This window comes from Podarcis vaucheri (genome assembly GCF_965113315.1).
Source record: "Podarcis vaucheri genome assembly, chromosome: 8".
Taxonomy (NCBI): Eukaryota; Metazoa; Chordata; class Lepidosauria; order Squamata; family Lacertidae; genus Podarcis; species Podarcis vaucheri.
The window spans coordinates 80,709,711-80,729,578 of NC_138766.1; the positions used below are offsets into that span (position 1 = coordinate 80,709,711).

At 44.7% G+C, this 19,868-nt stretch overlaps 1 protein-coding gene across 2 annotated transcripts in view; it reads left to right on the forward strand.

Annotated features, from left to right (window-relative positions):
- The window catches only part of FER1L6 (fer-1 like family member 6), a 114,490-nt gene extending 100,564 nt beyond the window's left edge, over window positions 1–13,926 (forward strand). For both annotated transcript variants that reach the window (XM_082235428.1, XM_082235427.1), the window contains exons 36-41: window positions 29–117; window positions 3,251–3,349; window positions 4,688–4,929; window positions 6,802–6,965; window positions 9,335–9,435; window positions 12,749–13,926. In XM_082235428.1, the coding sequence (XP_082091554.1) occupies window positions 29–117; window positions 3,251–3,349; window positions 4,688–4,929; window positions 6,802–6,965; window positions 9,335–9,435; window positions 12,749–12,935 (882 nt within the window). In that variant the 3' untranslated portion in view covers window positions 12,936–13,926. The remainder of the gene's footprint in view (window positions 1–28; window positions 118–3,250; window positions 3,350–4,687; window positions 4,930–6,801; window positions 6,966–9,334; window positions 9,436–12,748) is intronic.
- Window positions 13,927–19,868: the final 5,942 nt, after the last annotated feature.

Genomic DNA, 19,868 nt, shown 5'->3' on the forward strand with positions numbered 1-19,868 from the left:
ATGTGTTCTTTTGTTTTCCTTCCTGAAGGGCCGTGTGCAGATGTGGGTAGACATGTTTCCAAAGGATATGCCTCTCCCAGGGCCGCCGGTTGACATTTCACCAAGAAAACCCAAAGGGTAATTCATTACACTCTCCCCTCTGCCTGCAAATATACATTCTTTAGCTTCTTGTTAATAGTATTGCATCTTCCTAGGGATGTGTAAACTAGTTGTCATGCAGCTTAAAACCTTGAGGAACTGGAACATCCTTTTCGTTTGCAATAATCTCCCTTCCGCTTTCTATCCCTTATCAGCAATCTTTAAAAACCTTTTTTTATATATATCAAGCCTTGTAGAAAAAATGAAATTTGCAAAACACTTATTTATTAACAAAGGCAACTGCACAAGAAGTAGCTGTGGGGGCTTATAAAAGCTGGTCTGGAGGCAAGACAGTCAGAATGGTTTGAGAATGGTTTCACTTCCCATGGAGACCCCAAACTTTTTTTTTTGGGGGGGGTCCAATGGCAGGGAGTTTGGCAGTTCTCCCCAGCTCAGACCATTAAGGCGGGAGTGGGGAAGTGGGTCCAGCTGGTGGGTCAAATCCTTATCTCCCCTGTGAGCCAACTTTTGCAGGTGGAAGTGGAGCAATCTATTAATCCCCTGATGCCTCAATGATATGAGGTCACTCCTTTTTGCCTGCACATGTGGTCAGCTGATTGTTGGGGCTTGCAAAGCACCATGCATGGAGCTTTCAGTGCCTGCATAGCACTGTTCGTGGAACTATGCAACTCTGATAATTAGATGATCATCTGCATGGGAAAAGAAGGATCGCCTGATATAGTTTTGACTTCAGGTGATTGAGAGGTAGGCGGGCTGTTAGTTAAAGGTGTGACAATTCCAGCCTCTGCATCAACAGAGAATGTGCATCAACAGTAACAGCGTCTCAGTGTTCTCTACGGTGGTACAAAGGAATCTAGGACGGTTCCTCAATTAACAGGTGTGGAGGACTCCCTGGTCCTGAATGGGGTAACTGTGCCCTTGAAGGACCAGGTGTGCAGCCTGGGAGTCATTCTGGACTCACATCTGTCCATGAAGGCGCAGGTCAATTCTGTGTCCAGGGCAGCTGTTTATCAGCTCCATCTGGTACGCAGGCTGAGACCCTACCTGCCCGCAGACTGTCTGGCCAGAGTGGTGCATGCTCTGGTTATCTCTCACTTGGACTACTGCAATGCGCTCTATGTGGGGCTACCTTTGAAGGTGACCCAGAAACTACAACTAATCCAGAATGCAGCAGGTAGACTGGTGACTGGGAGCGGCCGCCGAGACCATATAACACTGGTCTTGAAAGACCTACATTGGCTCCCAGTACGTTTCCGAGCACAATTCAAAGTGTTGGTGCTGACCTTTAAAGCCTTAAACGGCCTTGGTCCAGTATACCTGAAAGAGCATCTCCACCTCCATCGTTCTGCCCGGACACTGAGGTCCAGCGCCAAGGGCCTTCTGGCGGTTCCGTCGCTGCAAGAAGTCAAGTTACAGGGAACCAGGCAGAGGGCCTTCTCGGTAGTGACGCCCGCCCTGTGGAACACCCTCCCATCAGATGTCAAAGAGAAAAATTACTACCAAACTTTTCATAGAATCATAGAGTTGGAATAGACCACAAGGGCCATCGAGTCCAATCCCCTGCCAAGCAGGAAACACCATCAGAGCACTCCTGACATATGGTTGTCAAGCCTCTGCTTTTAGAAGACATCTAAAGGCAGCCCTGTTTAGGGAAGTTTTTAATGTTTAATAGGTTATTGTATTTTAGTGTTTTGTTGGAAGCCGCCCAGAGTGGCTGGGGAAACCCAGCCAGATGGGAGGGGGTATAAATAATAAATTATTATTATTATTCCTCACTTATTTCCACTCTTCAGCAGCTGTGCTTCAGCTGCCTCTAGATACTTAAGGGGCCATGTTGCTTGGGCCCCCTGAAAAACTGGAGATGCTCATGCTTGTCCCATTGTTCTCATTGGTCAAAGAGGTTCTGCAGGTTTTCAAAATTGTATAAAAACCTGCAAGATCCGTTTACCAAAGGCAAAAGTGGGATGTGATAGTGGCAGCAATCTCTATTTCAAATTACATTTCACTCTGAAAATGTGTATAGTCATTCTCCAACCTTATTCTTTTCCACTGCTCTGTCTCCATAATTATTTTATTTTAATATTTGTTGCTCATTAACTGCACTATTACCCAAATGGTAAAGCTGGAGTCTATTCCAACAAATTTGCATATTTCCCAATTGTCCCTTATTTGTCATAAGTCATGTGAAGATTTCTGTTTGGGCCCTATAGTTTGAGGTTACTTGATCTACATAATTTGAGATAACAAAACATATAACTTCGTTGAATACGCTGCTCAGCTAGAGAGGGTGTGTTGAACACAAAACAGACAGAAAAGCCAAGGAAAATTCAAGGCTCATAAAACTGTTTTAACAGTGGCTTTTTGGCAGCAATTTTTTTTTAGTCTGGAGTAATTTCAGAGAAACGATTAGTACATCAATTATGTTCAGTCTGAAGCTGACTCTATTAAGCTTTCCCCTCTCTCCATGAAGAATTAATGAAGGGCTAAGAAGTTTTTAATGCTATCAATAAAGCATTTTTTCTTGCAAGAAAGTTCAAAATACCAATAATGTACCTATCAGTGCAAATCATTAGATCACAGTGTCAGAAGAAGCCATGTTACATTGAATTCAAACTCTCAGTGGTGGCCTATGATACAGTCCCATCATGTAACCGAAACTAGGACTGTGCTGAATCTTTGCCCATTTCAGGTATCAAGCAGGACGTTGTGCTTGGAGATGGGATGCAATTAACTTCTGGAAAAGCTCATAAACATGTTACCTTCTTTGATAACTGTTCCTTTTCATTTTCTCCCTTTGCTAGGGCTGTCATACTGTTTGCTGCTGCTTGTTCCTGGTATAATTCCTCCCCACTCCTTCCTAGAATATCCCAGTTAGTTAGGAATCACATTGTGAATATATGAAAACACGACATTTGTGCTATTTTAAGTTCTCCTCAGAAAAGAAAAAGAGGCAGGGGCCCATCCCCCCCCCCCAGAACCACTTTCTTTTTCTCATATTTAGGCAGCTTAAAATTAGAATCTGTCCCCCCAAAATGTGACCAAAATGATTGACTGCGAATTACATTATGCGGTGTTTTGCTAATCTAACTTCACATTCTGGGCTGGCTCTCTCTCCTTCTTCTTCCTTCCCCACCCTTCTTCCTCTCCCAAGTTATGAACTGAGAGTGATAATCTGGAATACAGAAGATGTCATTTTAGAGGATGAGAATATCTTCACTGGACAAAAATCAAGCGACATCTACGTAAAAGGGTAAGTTTGCTCAGGCACGGCCTGCGGATCTCCTCATTTATCCATTGACAGGGTGAATTAATTTATGACCTGAGCCATCCATCAAAAAATAAAATAACATGAGTCACAGCTGTATTAGCAGGTTCTGTGCACACGCGTGGATGTGACAGCTCTGTGGCCTTGGCATTTTGCTGCAATGGCTCATTGAGAATTCAACCCCTGACTAGAATTAAGCAGGCACAGGACTGGCATGCATAGAAAATGAAGTCCTACATTTCCATAAGGAAAACTCAAAACTCACAATAATAGGTAACCAACCAGCAGGGCCGTCTTACCCATAGGCACTAGGGGTGCGGGGCACCCGGGCGTCGGGCTCTCAGGGGCACCGGGCCGAGGTTCAGGGTCCGAGAGTTGAGTCCGGGGAAGAGCCCGTCTGTGGGTCAGAGCGCCATGGCGGGCTCTTCTGCTGCGGGCAGCTCTGCGCCACGAGTTTGGGGGCGACCGAGCCAGCGAGACACTGAGGCAGCCAGCCAGCTACACCCTCCTGCACACCTGGGACTGGGCAACCGGGGGGCATAGGGCTGGTCTTTGCACCCCGGCGCCGAATATGCTTAAGACAGCCCTGCCAACCAGGATGTCTTTGAAAAGAGGATTTGACAAATATATGGGAAACAAGGCTATCAGTGGCTTCTAACCCTGATGTCTATGTTCTCCCTCCAATGTCAAAGGTATTGTTGTTGTTGTTGTTTAGTCGTTTAGTTGTGTCCGACTCTTCGTGACCCCATGGACCAGAGCACGCCAGGCACTCCTGTCTTCCACTGCCTCCCGCAGTTTGGTCAAACTCATGCTGGTAGCTTCAAGAACACTGTCCCGCCATCTCGTCCTCTGTTGTCCCCTTCTCCTTGTGCCCTCCATCTTTCCCAACAGAGGTCAGAGGTATTATACACCTGAATTCCACTTTCTGGAAACTGCAGGAGGGGAGAGTTCTCTTTTTGCTTGAGTCCTGCTCGTGAGCTTCCCATAGGTATCTAGCTGGTCCAGCAGATGCTGGGCTAAGATGGGCCTGTGGCCGGATCCAGTAGATAGCCCTGGTATCTCATACCTCTTTTAGATTGGGATGGTGCGCAACCACGTAAGTGTGAACTGTTGGGGACAAATGTTTGAAAGATCACAAGAATTGCAAGCACAGTTCAACAGGATGCCTAGCTAAATGGTGAAATAGTCTTGGAAAAGTTAAGAGAAACAAAGTGGACAGGACGCTTTATGCAAGAGATGTGATGTCTTGATACAAAGGGTGGGACTAGTTCCTTCTGGCTCCACTTGATTCTTCTTTCGTGCACTCCATGTTACCTGCAACAGGTGGGTGAAAGGCCTGGAAGATGATAGGCAGGAGACGGACGTGCATTACAACTCTTTGACCGGAGAAGGGAACTTCAACTGGCGCTTTGTGTTCCCGTTCCATTATCTCCCGGCCGAGAAGCAAGTGGTGGTCAGCAAGAGGGAGAACATATTTTCCTTGGAGAAGACGGAACGCAAAATCCCTGCAGAACTGGTGCTCCAGGTGTGGGATTTTGAAAGGCTTTCCTCTGACGACTTCCTTGGTAAGCCCTGAACGGAGCGGTGTGATCTGGATTTTGAACAGCAGTGGGAATTTTGAACAGATTATGGGCTCTGCTTGGGTGGGATTTTGTGGGCGGTGGTGGGATACGCAAGTGGGACATCATATCTGTGGGAATGTTCAGGGTGGCAAGAGAGGATATATTGTTTATTAATATCCTTCCTAATTTTCGCTAGCAAGTTCCTTTACACAGCAGAAAACTAGTTGCAAACGAGAGGGGAGAGGAGGGGGGGTTATGAACAGAGGAAAGGCTACGGGGATGCAGCGCCACGGGGATGGAACGGCAGCAATACAACAGAAATAGCGTGCCCAGCCGGGATAGAGCCGTGGATAACACACAATAGCGCAGAGGCGACAAAAGGAGCACCGGGCGGTGGAAGGCACCTAGAAGAAAAAAGGGGGGAGCAACGAGGGGGGGGGACGCCGGCGAAGCACGTGGGCAAAAGCGCCGACAGGAGGCAAGCAAGCGCTGCAGAGTAGGACGAAGTCCCAAGCGGCGGCTACAGCGTTACGTTACCCTTCTTCGTTTTCTGGTGTAACGAAGAGCGTCAGTCAGCTGAGTCGGTTGCCGCTGGGCGGAGAGAAAGTCCACGCGAAGGAGAGAAGCCGCTCGTCAGCTGGAAAAGCCGCTCAACAGCTGGGCGACGGAGTGCAGCTGGGGCAAGGAAAAAAGAAAAAACTTCTCTGCTGCCGAGGGGTGAAGAGGGCGATCCCGGGGCGTGCCTGGCCTTAAGTAGCCCAGGCCACGCCTCCCCGGCCCGCCTATTGGCGGGCAGGGGGAAGGCGGAGAGGCACGCCCCCGGGGATTCCCTGGCTCTCGCGGGGCTAAACTCCAGCCCCGCGCTTGTGGGAGGGGCCAGCCCGCAACACCCTCTCCTCCCGAGGCTCGGAAATGGCTTTCTTAAGACAATAAACAATTCAATTTGGTTTGTCCAGATTGAAATGTGTTCTGATATTTTCCTGGTAAGACCCCTTGAATCCCTCCTAAAAGAATAAAGACACCACAGTCTTATTTATAACTAACAAAAAGAAAGTTTACTCACGATCAGGCAGAGCACAGTATGATCCCTGAAGGCAGGCTTTAGGCTTAAAGTTTCAAACATATACAAACAGGTTTACCCCATAAGATTTACCTAGTGACTGCAGGCTAGCAGTCCAGCAGTTCACAAGACGAAAGGAAGGTGGAAAAGAGAGAGAGTGGCAACATGCCTTGTCCTTTTACCAGGTCTGGAAAGGTCACGCCCACCCACTAGTCACATGCAAGGAATGATGTTCCAGCCCAGGAGGAACAGGAAGTTTTGACTGGCTGGACCAAACATCCTATTGCATGTCCACTCTAGGAAAACAAGGAATGTTGTATTTGACTGCTCCCAGTGGATTACATCCCACAGTATCCCATCTACAGCACTGGGGAGGGACTGTAGCTTAGCTAGGAGAGCAACTACCTTGCCTGCAAGTATCTCCAGGTAGAGCTGAGAATCTCCCCTGTCTGAAACCCTGGATAACTGCTGCCAGTCATTGTAGACAACAATGAGCTAGATGGGTGAATGGACTGACGCTGTATAAGGCATCTTCCTGTGTCCCAGATACAGCCTCACTTAATCATTAACTGTTAGGCTCTTGTATTAGCTTTAATGGAAGTTTCCATGCCATACATACAGACACATAAGGAGTTTATTTTCCATTTCCTGCATCCTCCTCTAATCACCACAGCTACAATTACAGGGATTTATTGGCAGGTTGTTCACTTCCTAAGCATGTGGGGGCATGAATTTATCAGATTTGGAACCTGTTCTTGGAAAGTCCAGTTGGTCTTGGAATAACGTAGAATTTGACCACTCTCACCCTCCCCCAGGCTCCCTTGAAATGAACCTGAATGGCTTTCCTCGAGCTGCCAAAACCACCAAGAGCTGCGACCTAAACATGGTCATGGCAACAAGTGAGGAGAACAAGATTTCCATATTTCAGCAGAAGAGGGTCCGAGGCTGGTGGCCATTTGTCAAAGCTGGGGAGCTCACAGTAAGTAATCCAATATTACCTATATAAAAAAGCCTTTAGACAGGTCACACAGATATCACTGGCAGATGCTTCTTAAAAATATGAAGGACGTGAAGACTCAAATATCGCACAGATCAGCAGCATAGTAATTTGACTTGTCATAATTCCAAATTTTGGCTTTTATCACAATTGGGTCCCCTGTCCCCATATTCTTCTGATTTCCTTCTGGTTTGTGATTTGTTTGTTTACTTGATTGTTTATAAGATTTCTTAGCTCCCCTTCGGCATAAGGTCCCAGGGCAGGTTATAGAAATATAATCATATACAGTGGTACCTCAGGTTACATACACTTCAGGTTACAGTGGTACCGCGCAAGACGAACGCCTCGCAAGACGGAAAACCCGCTAGACGAAAGGGTTTTCCGTTTTGGAGGCGCTTCGCAAGACGAATTTCCCTATGGGCTTGCTTCGCAAGACGACAGCCCATAGGGAAATATCCGGGACAGCGGGGAAGCGCAGCGCGTCTTCCCCACTGTCCTCGGACCTCCTCCGAAGCCGGGCGGTGGGGCGGGAACGCCTCCTCCCGCCGCCGCCGGGCTTCGGAACGCTGCTCCGAAGCCGGGCGGGGGGCGGGAACACCTTCTGAAGGCGGGCGGGGGGCGAAAGTCTTTGTCCCCCCTGCCTGCCTTCCCAGGGGCTTTTAAATCGCCCCGGACAGCGGAGAAGTCCTCCGGACCTGGTCTGAAGGCGGTTTCCCTAGGAACGCATTAATTGATTTTCAATGCATTCCTATGGGAAACCGTGCATCGCAAGACGAAAAACTCGCAAGACGAAGAGACTTGCGGAACGAATTAATTTCGTCTTGCGAGGCACCACTGTACATATGCTTCAGGTTACACCCTCCAGAAATAGTGCTTCAGGTTAAGAACTTATAAAAGCAAGTGAAACCATTCTAAGCAAAACAGAACCTGGTGATCAGGTTCCAGATGCATCTAGCTGGCCACTGTGAAAGCAAGATGGCGGACTGGGTGGGCCATTGGACAGCAGATTCTTCTTGTCTTCTTAGAGACTAACTTCCTGTGTTACTCAGATTTCAGCGATTTGTTTCATACTGTTTCACATCTGTGTAGCACTGAGTAAGTGCAGTTTACAGGGGAGGATTTATGGCAGATTAAACAGCCATAATTACTCCAGAAGGATCTTTTCAGGTTGACAATTGGGGGGAAGGATGTCTTTATTCCCTGAGGAATCTTTCTAATACTTAAAACATGCAATTCCCCAATCGCTTCCCCCCAAACCACCCCACCCACCACAGTTTTTGTACAGTCTCATTGCATTTAACTTCCTCATCATTATTTCAGAGGATGTGTGTGTCGAAGACATCTTATCTTAATTAAATTGCAAGTGCAGGTTGTAAGATCGTCGTGAACATGCAGACTCTGTGCATCTGCGTCACAGAAAATCCAGCTTTTTCTCTGCAGTTATAATCATTGACCGTGTACTTTTAATATAGTTGCAACAAGATAATGTCAGCACTTTGAGCGACAACTCGTATTTGAGATATACTCCAAAATTTTAACTCCTGGCTTAGAAACACAAATTTGGCAGGCTTGTAATACTCTCTTCATATTCAAGGCAAGCATTAGAAGCCCAAACATTCCTTTCTGGTTCAGATTTTAATGGCAGGAGGGAGCCGCAAGGAGCACTGGGAGATGTTATTTCCCCAGCACAACTGCCACCAGTAGCCATGGGAAAAGTGCATTTCCCAGTGCTCTTTGTGTTTTACATGCTACAATAGCAGCATGACAGGCATTAGAGAGGGGAGGAAGGAGAGATATCTCCCTCTATCTTGACCCCCCTGCCATGGGAACAGCAACAAAGATAAAGGGGGTTGGGGTTTGAAAAGAGGGAGCAATTCAGAGGGAGGCGCAGTGGAGAGGTTGGGGGAGAAACTGGATCATACTGTGTTCACTCTGTCACAATCCAGTGTGCAAGAAGGTCTGAATTGGGCTTGGAATAAGCTGAGCTCTTTTCCGAATTGCAGGGAAATAATTTGGTTTTCCCTTAAGCCCATTCTCATCATTAACAAAATGCAAAATTAATGTAAGGATAAACATTATAAGTGAAGGAACACAGGAACACAGGGAACGGCCTCATGGTCAGACTCTCAACCAAAAATTAATGTAATGCTTAATTGTTTAAGAATTAATTGCTAGTCATTTGTAAGTAATTATTGGTGGTTGTTGTGGTTAATGATTATTTTAACCCTCTCAACTTATGACTTCATAGCACCCATTTTCTAAAGAAGAGCTCTCAAATGCTAGTGAACGAAGAACTCATTATTTGTTATTTACGTACCGTGAATCAAAACAGGCTCTCTTTCTCAATCTAGGGCAAAGTAGAAGCCGAGTTCCATTTAGTCACGGCAGAGGAAGCCGAGAAGAATCCCGTAGGCAAAGCACGGAAGGAGCCGGAACCTTTGGAAAAACCCAAGTACGTGAGGTTGCCATGTGTATGCATGTGTTTGGAGATCTGTGAGCAATCTCTGAGCTGGATGCTCAAAATGAACTGTCTGGAAATATGAATTATTATTATTATTAAGAATGTAGGAAGAGCCTTCTGGAGCAAAGCCCAGGATTCTGTTCTCACACTGGCCAACCTTTTGTTTCTGAGAAGCCCACAAGTTGGGCATGAGGGCAACAGAACTCTCCCACTCATGACACTGCCTCCAAGGTCGTGCAAAGCCATCACGCCTAGTAGACACTGACAGCTTCATCCTCCACTAATTTGTCCAATCTCCTTCAAAATTGTCCAGCTTGGTAGCCTTCACTATATCTTGTGGCAGTGAGTTCCATAGTTTCGGAACGCGCTGCGTGAAGAGAAACCTCCTTTTGCCTGCCCTGAACCTTCCAACATTCAGCTTCATGGGTGGCCCTGAGTTCTAGCTATTGTGAGAAGGGAGAAACATCTCTATCTCCACTTTCTTTGCACCATGAATAAGTTTGGGCGCTTCCTCTCTTGTCCACCCCCCCCTTTACTAATCTGATATTAAAAGCCCCAATCCATTCCTCGTGGTGGGCGTTGCTCCAGTCCCTTGATCATCTTAGTTGCCTTTTTGTTCATATTGTTGACGGTTTGGAACAAGGGTTCGTTCCCATCTGCCCTGTCCCTTCTGCTGATAGTTGACTCACTCCATGATGCAGAGAGGTCTGTATCAGTATCAAACTTTATTTCGGTCATAGACCAGCGTAAGGATAAACTGAACACATAAGGCTTAAAACAGGTAAGGAATAGAAACCAATAATTAAAAGGTGATTACAGTGGAACCTCGGTTCTCGAATGTCTCCGTTGATGAACGTTTCGGAACCCAAACACCAAAAACCCAGAAATAAATGCTTCCATTGTCAAACGCGCCTCAGAAGTCAAACGGCTTCCACTCCATGTTTTTCAGTTTTCTCAGTTGAATTTGCCAACAGCCCTTTGTGCCTCGGTTTTCAAACATTTCGGAAGTCAAACGGTCTTCAGGAATGGATTACGTTCAAAAACCAAGGTTCCACTGTATACCGTACATAACTTAAAAAGACAAAAACAAGGACAAACAATTAAAACAGCCTCGGTCCAGTATACCTGAAGGAGCGTCTCCACCCCCATTGTTCTGCCCGGATGCTGAGGTCCAGCGCTGAGGGCCTTCTGATGGTTCCCTCACTGTGAGAAGCTAAGCTACAGGGAACCAGGCAGAGGGCCTTCTTGGTAGTGGCGCCTGCCCTGTGGAACACCCTCCCATCAGATGTCAAAGAAATAAACAACTACCTGACATCTGAATGCAGCCCTGTTCAGGGGAAATTTTTAATGTGTGACATTTTAATGTATTTTTAATCTTTGTTGGAAGCCGCCCAGAGTGGCTGGGGAAACCCAGCCAGATGGGCAGGGTACAAATAATAAATTACTATTACTATTACTATTATTACTATTACTAAAAGTGACTATAAGAGAAGGAACGTAAAGGAGCACAGGTCTTGCATTTTAAGGCTTCAGTTTAGGCCTAGTTTGTGGTGCAAACCATCTTTCGATGAATATCCATCATGGCAGTGCAAAATCTAGCAATTGAGTATGTAACATCTGGGTTTTCATCTTGAAGGAGTAGGGAGGTTTAAATTTGTTCTGTACAGAGGTCAGATTTAGCTCCTCACCAAAACCTTGTTCTGAACCGCTGGCCCAAAGAAGGGCTCGTAGTAGTAGTTGGGTGCAGGGACACCAAAATTCTAGTGCTTTATTAAAGAAAGGTGAAGATTTGCAGCAAATCAGCTTGCCTGGTCTCCCTGCCTCTATAGACGCGACATGGACACCACAGCAAGGAGATGGAAACACTAAGCAAACTCTCGTTTGTTCTTTATACACAAAGCAGCACACATCTGTTTGGCCAGAACTTCCCATTGCTTCACCTGCTCAGATGAGGGCATAGGAGGCAACTGTCCAAAGCTTACAGTTACAGTTAGTTCCCCTTTCTGGGCTCACAGCACAGCACCCCAAACCCACAGATAAGGATGACACCAAATTGTGGGGTTATCCTGACTACCAAGACGGCGTTTGCAGAGCTTCCAGAAAACTTCACCTTTGCTTCAGCACACTGCTGGCTATCCAAATTAATATTGTGTCTTCGCCAATACAGCATTCTTTAATAGCAGCCCTGTTGTCAGAACTTCCAATAATCTCATTTTACGACTGTTTCCCCACCCCGAGGCTATGCGGAAAGCGGAGGTTGTGCTTCGTGACCCCGACACAGTGGCGTTCTCTGTTATTTAATTATAAGATGCACGATGCTGGACCAGCTTAAAGGGGTGGACGATGCCATTAATCGCCATGACATAGTATTTTAATTTTTGCGCTCTTATTGTGGCCTCCGCAAAAGCCTGGAAGGGAGATTGGAATAGCTGAGGCCCTCCAAGGGTGCTGCGTAGCTGACTCCCCACCCTGCTGATTTAGGAAGAAATTACATGCTACAAGGCAAATGGGCCGAACCTAAAGTTCGGTATGGAGAGGCATAAGCAAGGAAGATTTGGCAGGTACTTATGGGATGGCTTGGCCCATACTCACTGATTCTTCCCTGCAGGTATCACTATTCCCAGCTGTTTTAAAGCTCTCCTACCCGCAACCCCAGCCAGATTCTGAGACCAAAAACCCTTCAGTTCAGTTCTGTTCTGGCCTGTGAATAAACAAGAGCTGTTTGAAGAATTGCTGTGTTGTCTGATATGTTCACCCACAACTTAACAATGATGATGATGATGATGATGATATTATATTATTTATACCCCGCCCATCTGACTGGGTTTCCCCAGCCACTCTGGGCAGCTTCCAACAGAATATTAAAATACAATGGTCTATTAAACATTAAAAGCTTCCCTAAACAGGGCTGCCTTCAGATATCTTCTAAAAGTCTGGGAGTTGTTTTTCTCTTAATATTAAGGAGAATAAAGGATTTGTTGCTGCCATTCTCCCACTGTGCAAGATAAGGCTGACTATTCCATTCAGCCTTATTTTCCTTCCTATCTTAATTGACTTGTGCGACTCTGAAAAGCATCTAGAAAAGAGAGATGCATTATAACAGCCTGTTTTGGTTTTGTACAAAAACGTACAGGAAATGGGGAATCTGTATCTTGCTCCAGTTCTCATAGTGATGAAGTTTTTGCCCAGTCTCAGTTCCAATGCCTTCCCAAGATTAAAATGATAATGCAATTACTTTGGATAAATATGAATCTGACAAAATTAATATGCTCTCTCTTTTTTCCCCTCCCCTTTTCTGATTTAGCCGGCCAGACACGTCCTTCTCCTGGTTTGTGAATCCTTTCAAGTGCTTTTTCTATCTCATTTGGAGAAATTACAAGAAATACATCATCATCGCGCTATTCCTACTTATCCTGGTTGTATTCTTAGTACTTTTCATCTACACTCTGCCTGGCGCCATCAGCCGTAGGATTGTTGTAGGGAGTTCTTAGAAGAGCTTTCTCTCTCCATTATGACATGACCGTGTAAAAAATAATAATCAATGCATAAACTCAGCTTTTTTTAACGATGCTCAGAATAACACATCACCCTGTATTGTTGAATATTCAAGTGTACTCCTAATAAGGGTGGGCAGATCTGTCAGTTTTGGTTTCTCTTCGGTTCTCGTTTCTTCCAATCTTAAACATGACATTTCCTTATCAGTTCTGCAGAACTATGCCACTGACAGTAACATTTGGAAGTGAAATTCTGGGTTGAAAATTCAGTGTAAATATTAGAAATGTCCAAATTTCCTGTTCCAGTTTGGATACAGTCCAGGACAACTGGTTTATTTTGCTGGAAGCCAATGAAATATTTGCAAATCTGAAACATTTGCAAATAGGTCTGCTGTGTTCCAGACCAGGGGTCCTTTGCGCTACACCTGAGCTAAGCTCTGGCAGGTTGATGGTGACATTGGCAGCCCATGTCAAGCTTCAGTCAGATACCTTGTTGCTACAAATACATAGATGGCACTTTTCTGGCTTATTCGAGAGGATTCAGGAGTTCGTAAAAATTCAGGATGTTTGTGACTCTGATGTCAAAATCTGTATCTGAGTTGCTGAGTGTTACATATTTGCATGGTTGCTTATGTTGTTGTGATTTCAGGTGGACATAAGCACCAATAACTTTCTCAAGCTTGTAGCTATTCCTTGCAATCCAGAGAATGCAGTCTGCATGTTGCCAAGAAGAGGGCTATAAAAATCTGGATCGCTTGTACTATCTATGCAAAAATCTGCACGTGTTGTAATATTAATGGGGGGAATCCAAAAACACGGTTCCATTTCTGCAAATTCTTGCACATCTACTTGCTCGACGACATGCACATAACTCTTGTATTGCACTCTTAGTGTGTTTTGCATCATGGGTGCTTTGGTATAAATAATTAACTACCGTGTACATTAAATATGAAATAGCATTCAATGTATAAAAGATTATTTGCAATTACACTGTATTTGTGTTGTCTCTCAGTGTGCCTCCCTGCCCCCCAAATGTTGCTGCCACTACTGCCGTGTTTTATTTCCAACGTGATTTTTTTTTTTTTTACAAAAACCAAAAGAAGCCAGCAGACCTTAAAAAGTGACGGCTCAAATCATTTCAGGAGAAATAACTATATTGTGCCTGGAGGAACCCAAAATAACACATGCTCACCAGTGACAAATGAAGGGAAATGAAAGCGCAGATAGAGCTAGTTTTTATTGGGAGCTGGAAGACAGATGGAGAATTAATGGGGAGAGAAGAAAATTCAGAACTGCTTGCAGGGAACATCCACTGCAGATGCACTGCAAAAACTTTTGCACAACGCATGGGCCTTTGGTGCAAAAGATCGCAGCAAAGGTAGCGGCAGTTAAGTCGTAAAGCAAATGGGCAGAGTGCAGTTGCATGACAGGACGGGGCAGAATAACTTCCATAAGCAAAGTTATTTAGCTGGTTCTTACTGGCAAGTTAGAAAAAGGGACGCGGGTGGCGCTGTGGGTTAAACCACAGAGCCTAGGACTTGCTGATGAGAAGGTTGGTGGTTCAAATCCCCGTGACGGGGTGAGCTCCCGTTGCTCAGTCCCTGCTCCTGTCAACCTAGCAGTTCGAAAGCACATCAAAGTGCAAGTAGATAAATAGGTACCGTTCTGGCAGGAAGGTAAACGGTGTTTCCGTGTGCTGCTCTGGTTCACCAGAAGCGGCTTAGTCATGCTGGCCACATGACCCGGAAGCTGTACGCCGGCTCCCTCGGCCAATAAAGTGAGATGAGCGCCGCAACCCCAGAGTCGTCCATGACCGGACCTAATGGTCAGGGGTCCCTTTACCTTTACCTTTACCTTTACCTTTACCTTTACAGGTAGGATATAAATGTCTCAATCTGGCACAGCTAACTCAGGTGCAAAGAGGGATGTTTTACTCGTGCCCATGAGAAAAGTCTATATAATTGTGATTCTTTCCTTTTATAGTTGGCAGCAGCAGCTCACTATGTGAATACAGTCGTACCTTGGTTTTTGAACAGCTTAGTTCTCAAACGTTTTGGCTCCTGAACGCCGCAAACCTGGAAGTGACTGTTCCGGTTTGCGAACTATTTTTGGAAGCTGAACGTCCGATGGGGCTTCCGCGGCTTCTGACTGGCCGCAGGAGCTTCCTCCAGCCAATCAGAAGCCGCACTTTGGTTTCTGAACATTTTGGAAGTCAAACGGACTTCCAGAATGGATTCCATTCAACTTCCAAGGTACGACAGTATTTGTATACACATACAAGAGATCACCAACCTTTCTCAGCCCATGGGCGTATTTGCAAAGTCGGGAAACTGTTGAGGGCACAACACACACACACCCCACAACCTATTGGCAACAATTGAATGATTCTTCCAAGATTAATTTCACCAATAGAAGGGATTTTAGGGGAGGCCTTTCTGTGGGGTGCACTGCAGTCAACACGAGGGTATGCAAACTTCATTGAAGTCTCTATGGCATGTAGGGGGGGGGACACAAAGCCACAAGTACTCAGACAACGGTCTCTGATATATGTCTTGAGATCATCTGTTTTTTACACAAATCTTGGAGGAGGAAAGAAACTCCGGGAAAATGGATCTACAGGTCTTGAACCTTCCCATGTCTTTAGGTTCTTTTAATTACATTGTTAATTTATTTATAAATGTATTGATTTCCCACTGACACGCTTGCCACCCTGGGCTCCTTTGGGAGGAAATGCAGGATAGAAATTTAATAGCATCACGTTTTCTCTTATTTATTCTATCTCAAACATGTTTATGCTTCGGTTCATAAGCAAACGCTTAATGAGCCCAGCAGACCTTCAGGCAGCCTGCAAGATTAAACAATAAAGCAATTAAAATGAAAAGCCTGCCCTCTCTGCTTGCTGCCCAAGACATTGCCCCGCTTCCGCTCCACTTGGGGTTTGATGGCCACGTGAGGAGATGCTGCCACTTTGCCCAAATTGCCACTGCACTGAGAGTCCTCTTGGATTCTCATACATTTGCGTACAAAAGTGCAAAAGGCTTTGATATCTCATACTGACACCCTTGATTCTGATACATGTACTAGACTTCTTGCACTTCTAGCCATACTGATGGCCGCATGGAGAGAAGTGGTTGCTGGGCATCAAATTTAATAAATTTGATTAATAATAATAATAATAATAATAATAGGATTAGGAAATATAATCTCTTGTGGGTCAACAAAAGTGAATGGATCCTTTGGGCAAAGAACAGCTCAGGGGTTTTTTGCTGTTGAAATTGGGTGTTTTCATCTCCCACAGCGTTGGTTAATGGTTTGTTTTGTTTTCCTATGAGCATTTCCACTGGGGATTTCTTTTAAATGGTTATTGTTTCCATCAAAATTCTTCCATTCAGATTGCTGCTATAGAACACCAGGGAATAAGTCATCACCATTGATCATTGCCTCTGCTGAGATACTATCCCACAGTAGGGAAGATTTGCTGGCAGGGCTAAAAGGCAATGATCCGCAGCACCTCACTGTGTGATGGTGGGTTTTTATCAGTTGTATATAGTTAGGGCTAAACCACACTTCTGAAGCTGAGGCTCCAATACTTTGGCCACCTCATGAGAAGAGAAGACTCCCTGGAAAAGACCCTGATGTTGGGAAAGATGGAGGGCACAAGGAGAAGGGGACGACAGAGGGCAAGATGGTTGGACAGTGTTCTCGAAGCGAGCAGCATGAGTTTGACCCAACTGCGGGAGGCAGTGGAAGACAGGAGTGCCTGGCATGCTCTGGTCCATGGGGTCACGAAGAGTCAGACACGACTAAATGACTAAACAACAACAACAAAACCACACTTAGCTTTTACCCCAGTCTTTCCAGATACAGGACCGCACTTAAAAGCGCCTCATCCAAACATAGTTTTTTTTCATTTTAGATCAGAACTTCCCCCTCAAAATCCTGCTCTTTAGTGCTTAATTGGAGCAAATTTGGGTTCCCCATGGATTGTCATTTTCTCCAAACGAGCTTTAAAAACAGAGCAGAAAAGAGGGTGCTCAGACATGGCGAAAGACTTTCTTAGGAGTATTCAATGAACCCAGATCTTGATTTAGTCAAAGCAGGAAGTGGCGCCATATTGAATGGTTGGGGAGGGGACATAGATCTAAGAAATGGGATTAGAGGGATGCACAGCTCTGAACTTCCAGCAACACTCTGAAACACTGTACTGAAGGGAAGGTCCCATGGGAATTCGGGACTCTGCATGAAAAAACGAGAAGCTGCGGTTGCTTAAGGGTTTTCGTGACAGTCCTGGCTTTTCCTGGGCCATTGGAGACTATGGATTTGGAACTTCCATACCTACCATGCTCTGTCCTGTATATATCTGGCTAATCCTTGTTAAAGTTGTATGAACTAGATTGTTGTAGGTCCTGGGCCACTGTTTCCTCTCCTAGCCTCATCCATATGCCAAACAAATTACACCAGCGCTCTCTTCCCCAAATAGCTGATTCAGCCCTGCAAGAATGTTACATGCTTCAGAATTGACTCTAACATCTTTCACAATACCAATAATCACTGGTGAATGTAGAGCGGACATCTTGTCAGGACCTGCTGATGGGGGCCTCATCTCTTTCACCTTGTGGAGGGGCAAACATGACCGATCAGAGAAATCAGATGTGCACAGCAACAACTTTTTCCATTGCAATCACTCTAAAAAAATATTGCTATCATAAAGTTAGATCCAGTGCTTTTTTCCTGGGGGGATGCAGAGGTACACATACCCCTAAACATTTTGTGAATCTTTGTCCTTTTGTCCTTTTACTGTATTTATTTTCCCCGATTTGAACTACAGTGGTACCTCAGGTTAAGTACTTAATTCATTCTGGAGGTCCGTTCTTAACCTGAAACTGTTCTTAACCTGAAGCACCACTTTAGCTAATGGGGCCTCCTGCTGCCGCTGCTCCATCGCTGCACAATTTCTGTTCTCATCCTGAAGCAAAGTTCTTAACCTGAAGCACTATTTCTGGGTTAGCGGAGTCTGTAACCTGAAGCGTATGTAACCTGAAGCTTATGTAACCCGAGGTACCGCCGTATAAAATGGTGATTTTCTTGAGTCAAAATGAGAGCACCCCTAAACATTTTATTTGGGGGGAAGCGCTGGTCAGATCTAATGAAAAGAAGCAATGGAAATGGTCTTGAGTGGAACGCTTTGATTCTTTGGCAAGTTGTGCCAAGTAATACCACCAAGCTGAGCATATAGTTTCATCAGCTATCTTGGCTGTGCGGAGCCAGATCATCGAGCCTGACTTCCACAGCCGCTGCTCACCATGAATCAGCACTGGCAGGATTGGCAGCAACAGCAGCAGATATCTCCTGTGCTTATGATAATATTTTAGCCTCTTCCTTTAGCAAAGTTTTCTTTTGAAATGCTAAAGTTTTATTTATTTTTGTTAACTTTGCTTGCATTAAATGTGCATTCTGTAGCCGACCCTCTTTGTAAAATGTTTTATTTTGAAATCTTTAAGATAATATTTTAGTTTCCTGTTACTTGTGTTGCTTTGAGTATATACTTTCTTCAGGAATGTTTTACTCTGAACAGTTTTATTCGACATTTCAATGTGTTCTAAACCACTTCAATTTTTATTTTGCTTAAAAATATGAAGCAGTATAGAAATGAAATTAACAACAACAGCAATGACAGGAAAGTGAAGCAGTCCTTGATGTCTTTTCAGTCTCAATTGCAGTCAAAACAAAATGTAGAATCCTGCCTCACAAGTTCAGTTTGGTCTTTCTTTCTTTCTTTCTTTCTTTCTTTCTTTCTTTCTTTCTTTCTTTCTTTCCTTCCTTCCTTCCTTCCTTCCTTCCTTCCTTCCTTCCTCCCTCCGTCCCTCCCTTCCTTTTCATTTCTTGCAGATTGTGCTGCTTGCTAGCACCGTCAACACCTTGAACAATTTTGTCCCCCGCTGTGCAAAATTTGTCACACTCCATATTTCCCTGTCATGTATTCTCTTCCTTGGGCAGGCAGCCTTCTCAAGCCATTTGCCCAACTCTTCCCCCTTCCTCCTCCTTTCCTACGGAGCACATTTCATGAGTGCGGCCAGAGAAGCTTTCCATCTTCTCCGAGCTCCTGTCAACAGATCCTACGACTGTTTGACGATAAGTGGAAAGAGTTCTTTTAAAAATAGACAAAGCTAGACAGATGGCTGGTATCAAGCCAGAACCTGTGTAAAAAGGTCTTGTTCGGTTACTGTTTATAATGTAGCTACAACTGCATAGGTTGATAGCAGCAGGGAAGGTGGTCGAGGAGAATATCTTGCTGATGAAAGACTTGGAAGTTGGCCATCCCCCCCCCCCAAATTATTAATTTTCCACATTTATCACAAATGACATAACAAAGAAACACAAAACACACAACAAAGAAAAACACATTACAATACAATAAAATTAAACACAAAAAGAAATTCTTTCTTCTAATACCTAATTCTCATAACTTTGTTATCTGACTTCTTCAAATCCCCCTAACTGAATTTCATTGTATCCCCTTATAACATTTTCCAAAATCCTCTTTCTAATAAAATTAACTCCTTCAATTTACTATCTTCTTCTCTTTTCTTATTAGTCGAAATCCATATTACTTTACAACTCAATCTTATTCTAATCCTAAACCTAATTGATGCTTTCAAGTGACTTCTAATTATCTTATAATTTAGCTAGATAATCTTTAAATTTCTTCCAATCTTCATGGTGTTCCTCTTCTTTCTGATTGTGGATTCTTCCAGTCAGGTCAGCCAGCTCCAAAAAATCCAACATCTTCATCTACCATTCTTCTGCAGTTGGTATTTCTTGAGATTTCTAGTTTTTAGCTAATAGCAGTCTTGCCACTGTAGTGGCATACAAAAATAATCTAACATCTTTTTTGGGCAATTCCAATCCTATTATTCCAAGTAAAAAGGC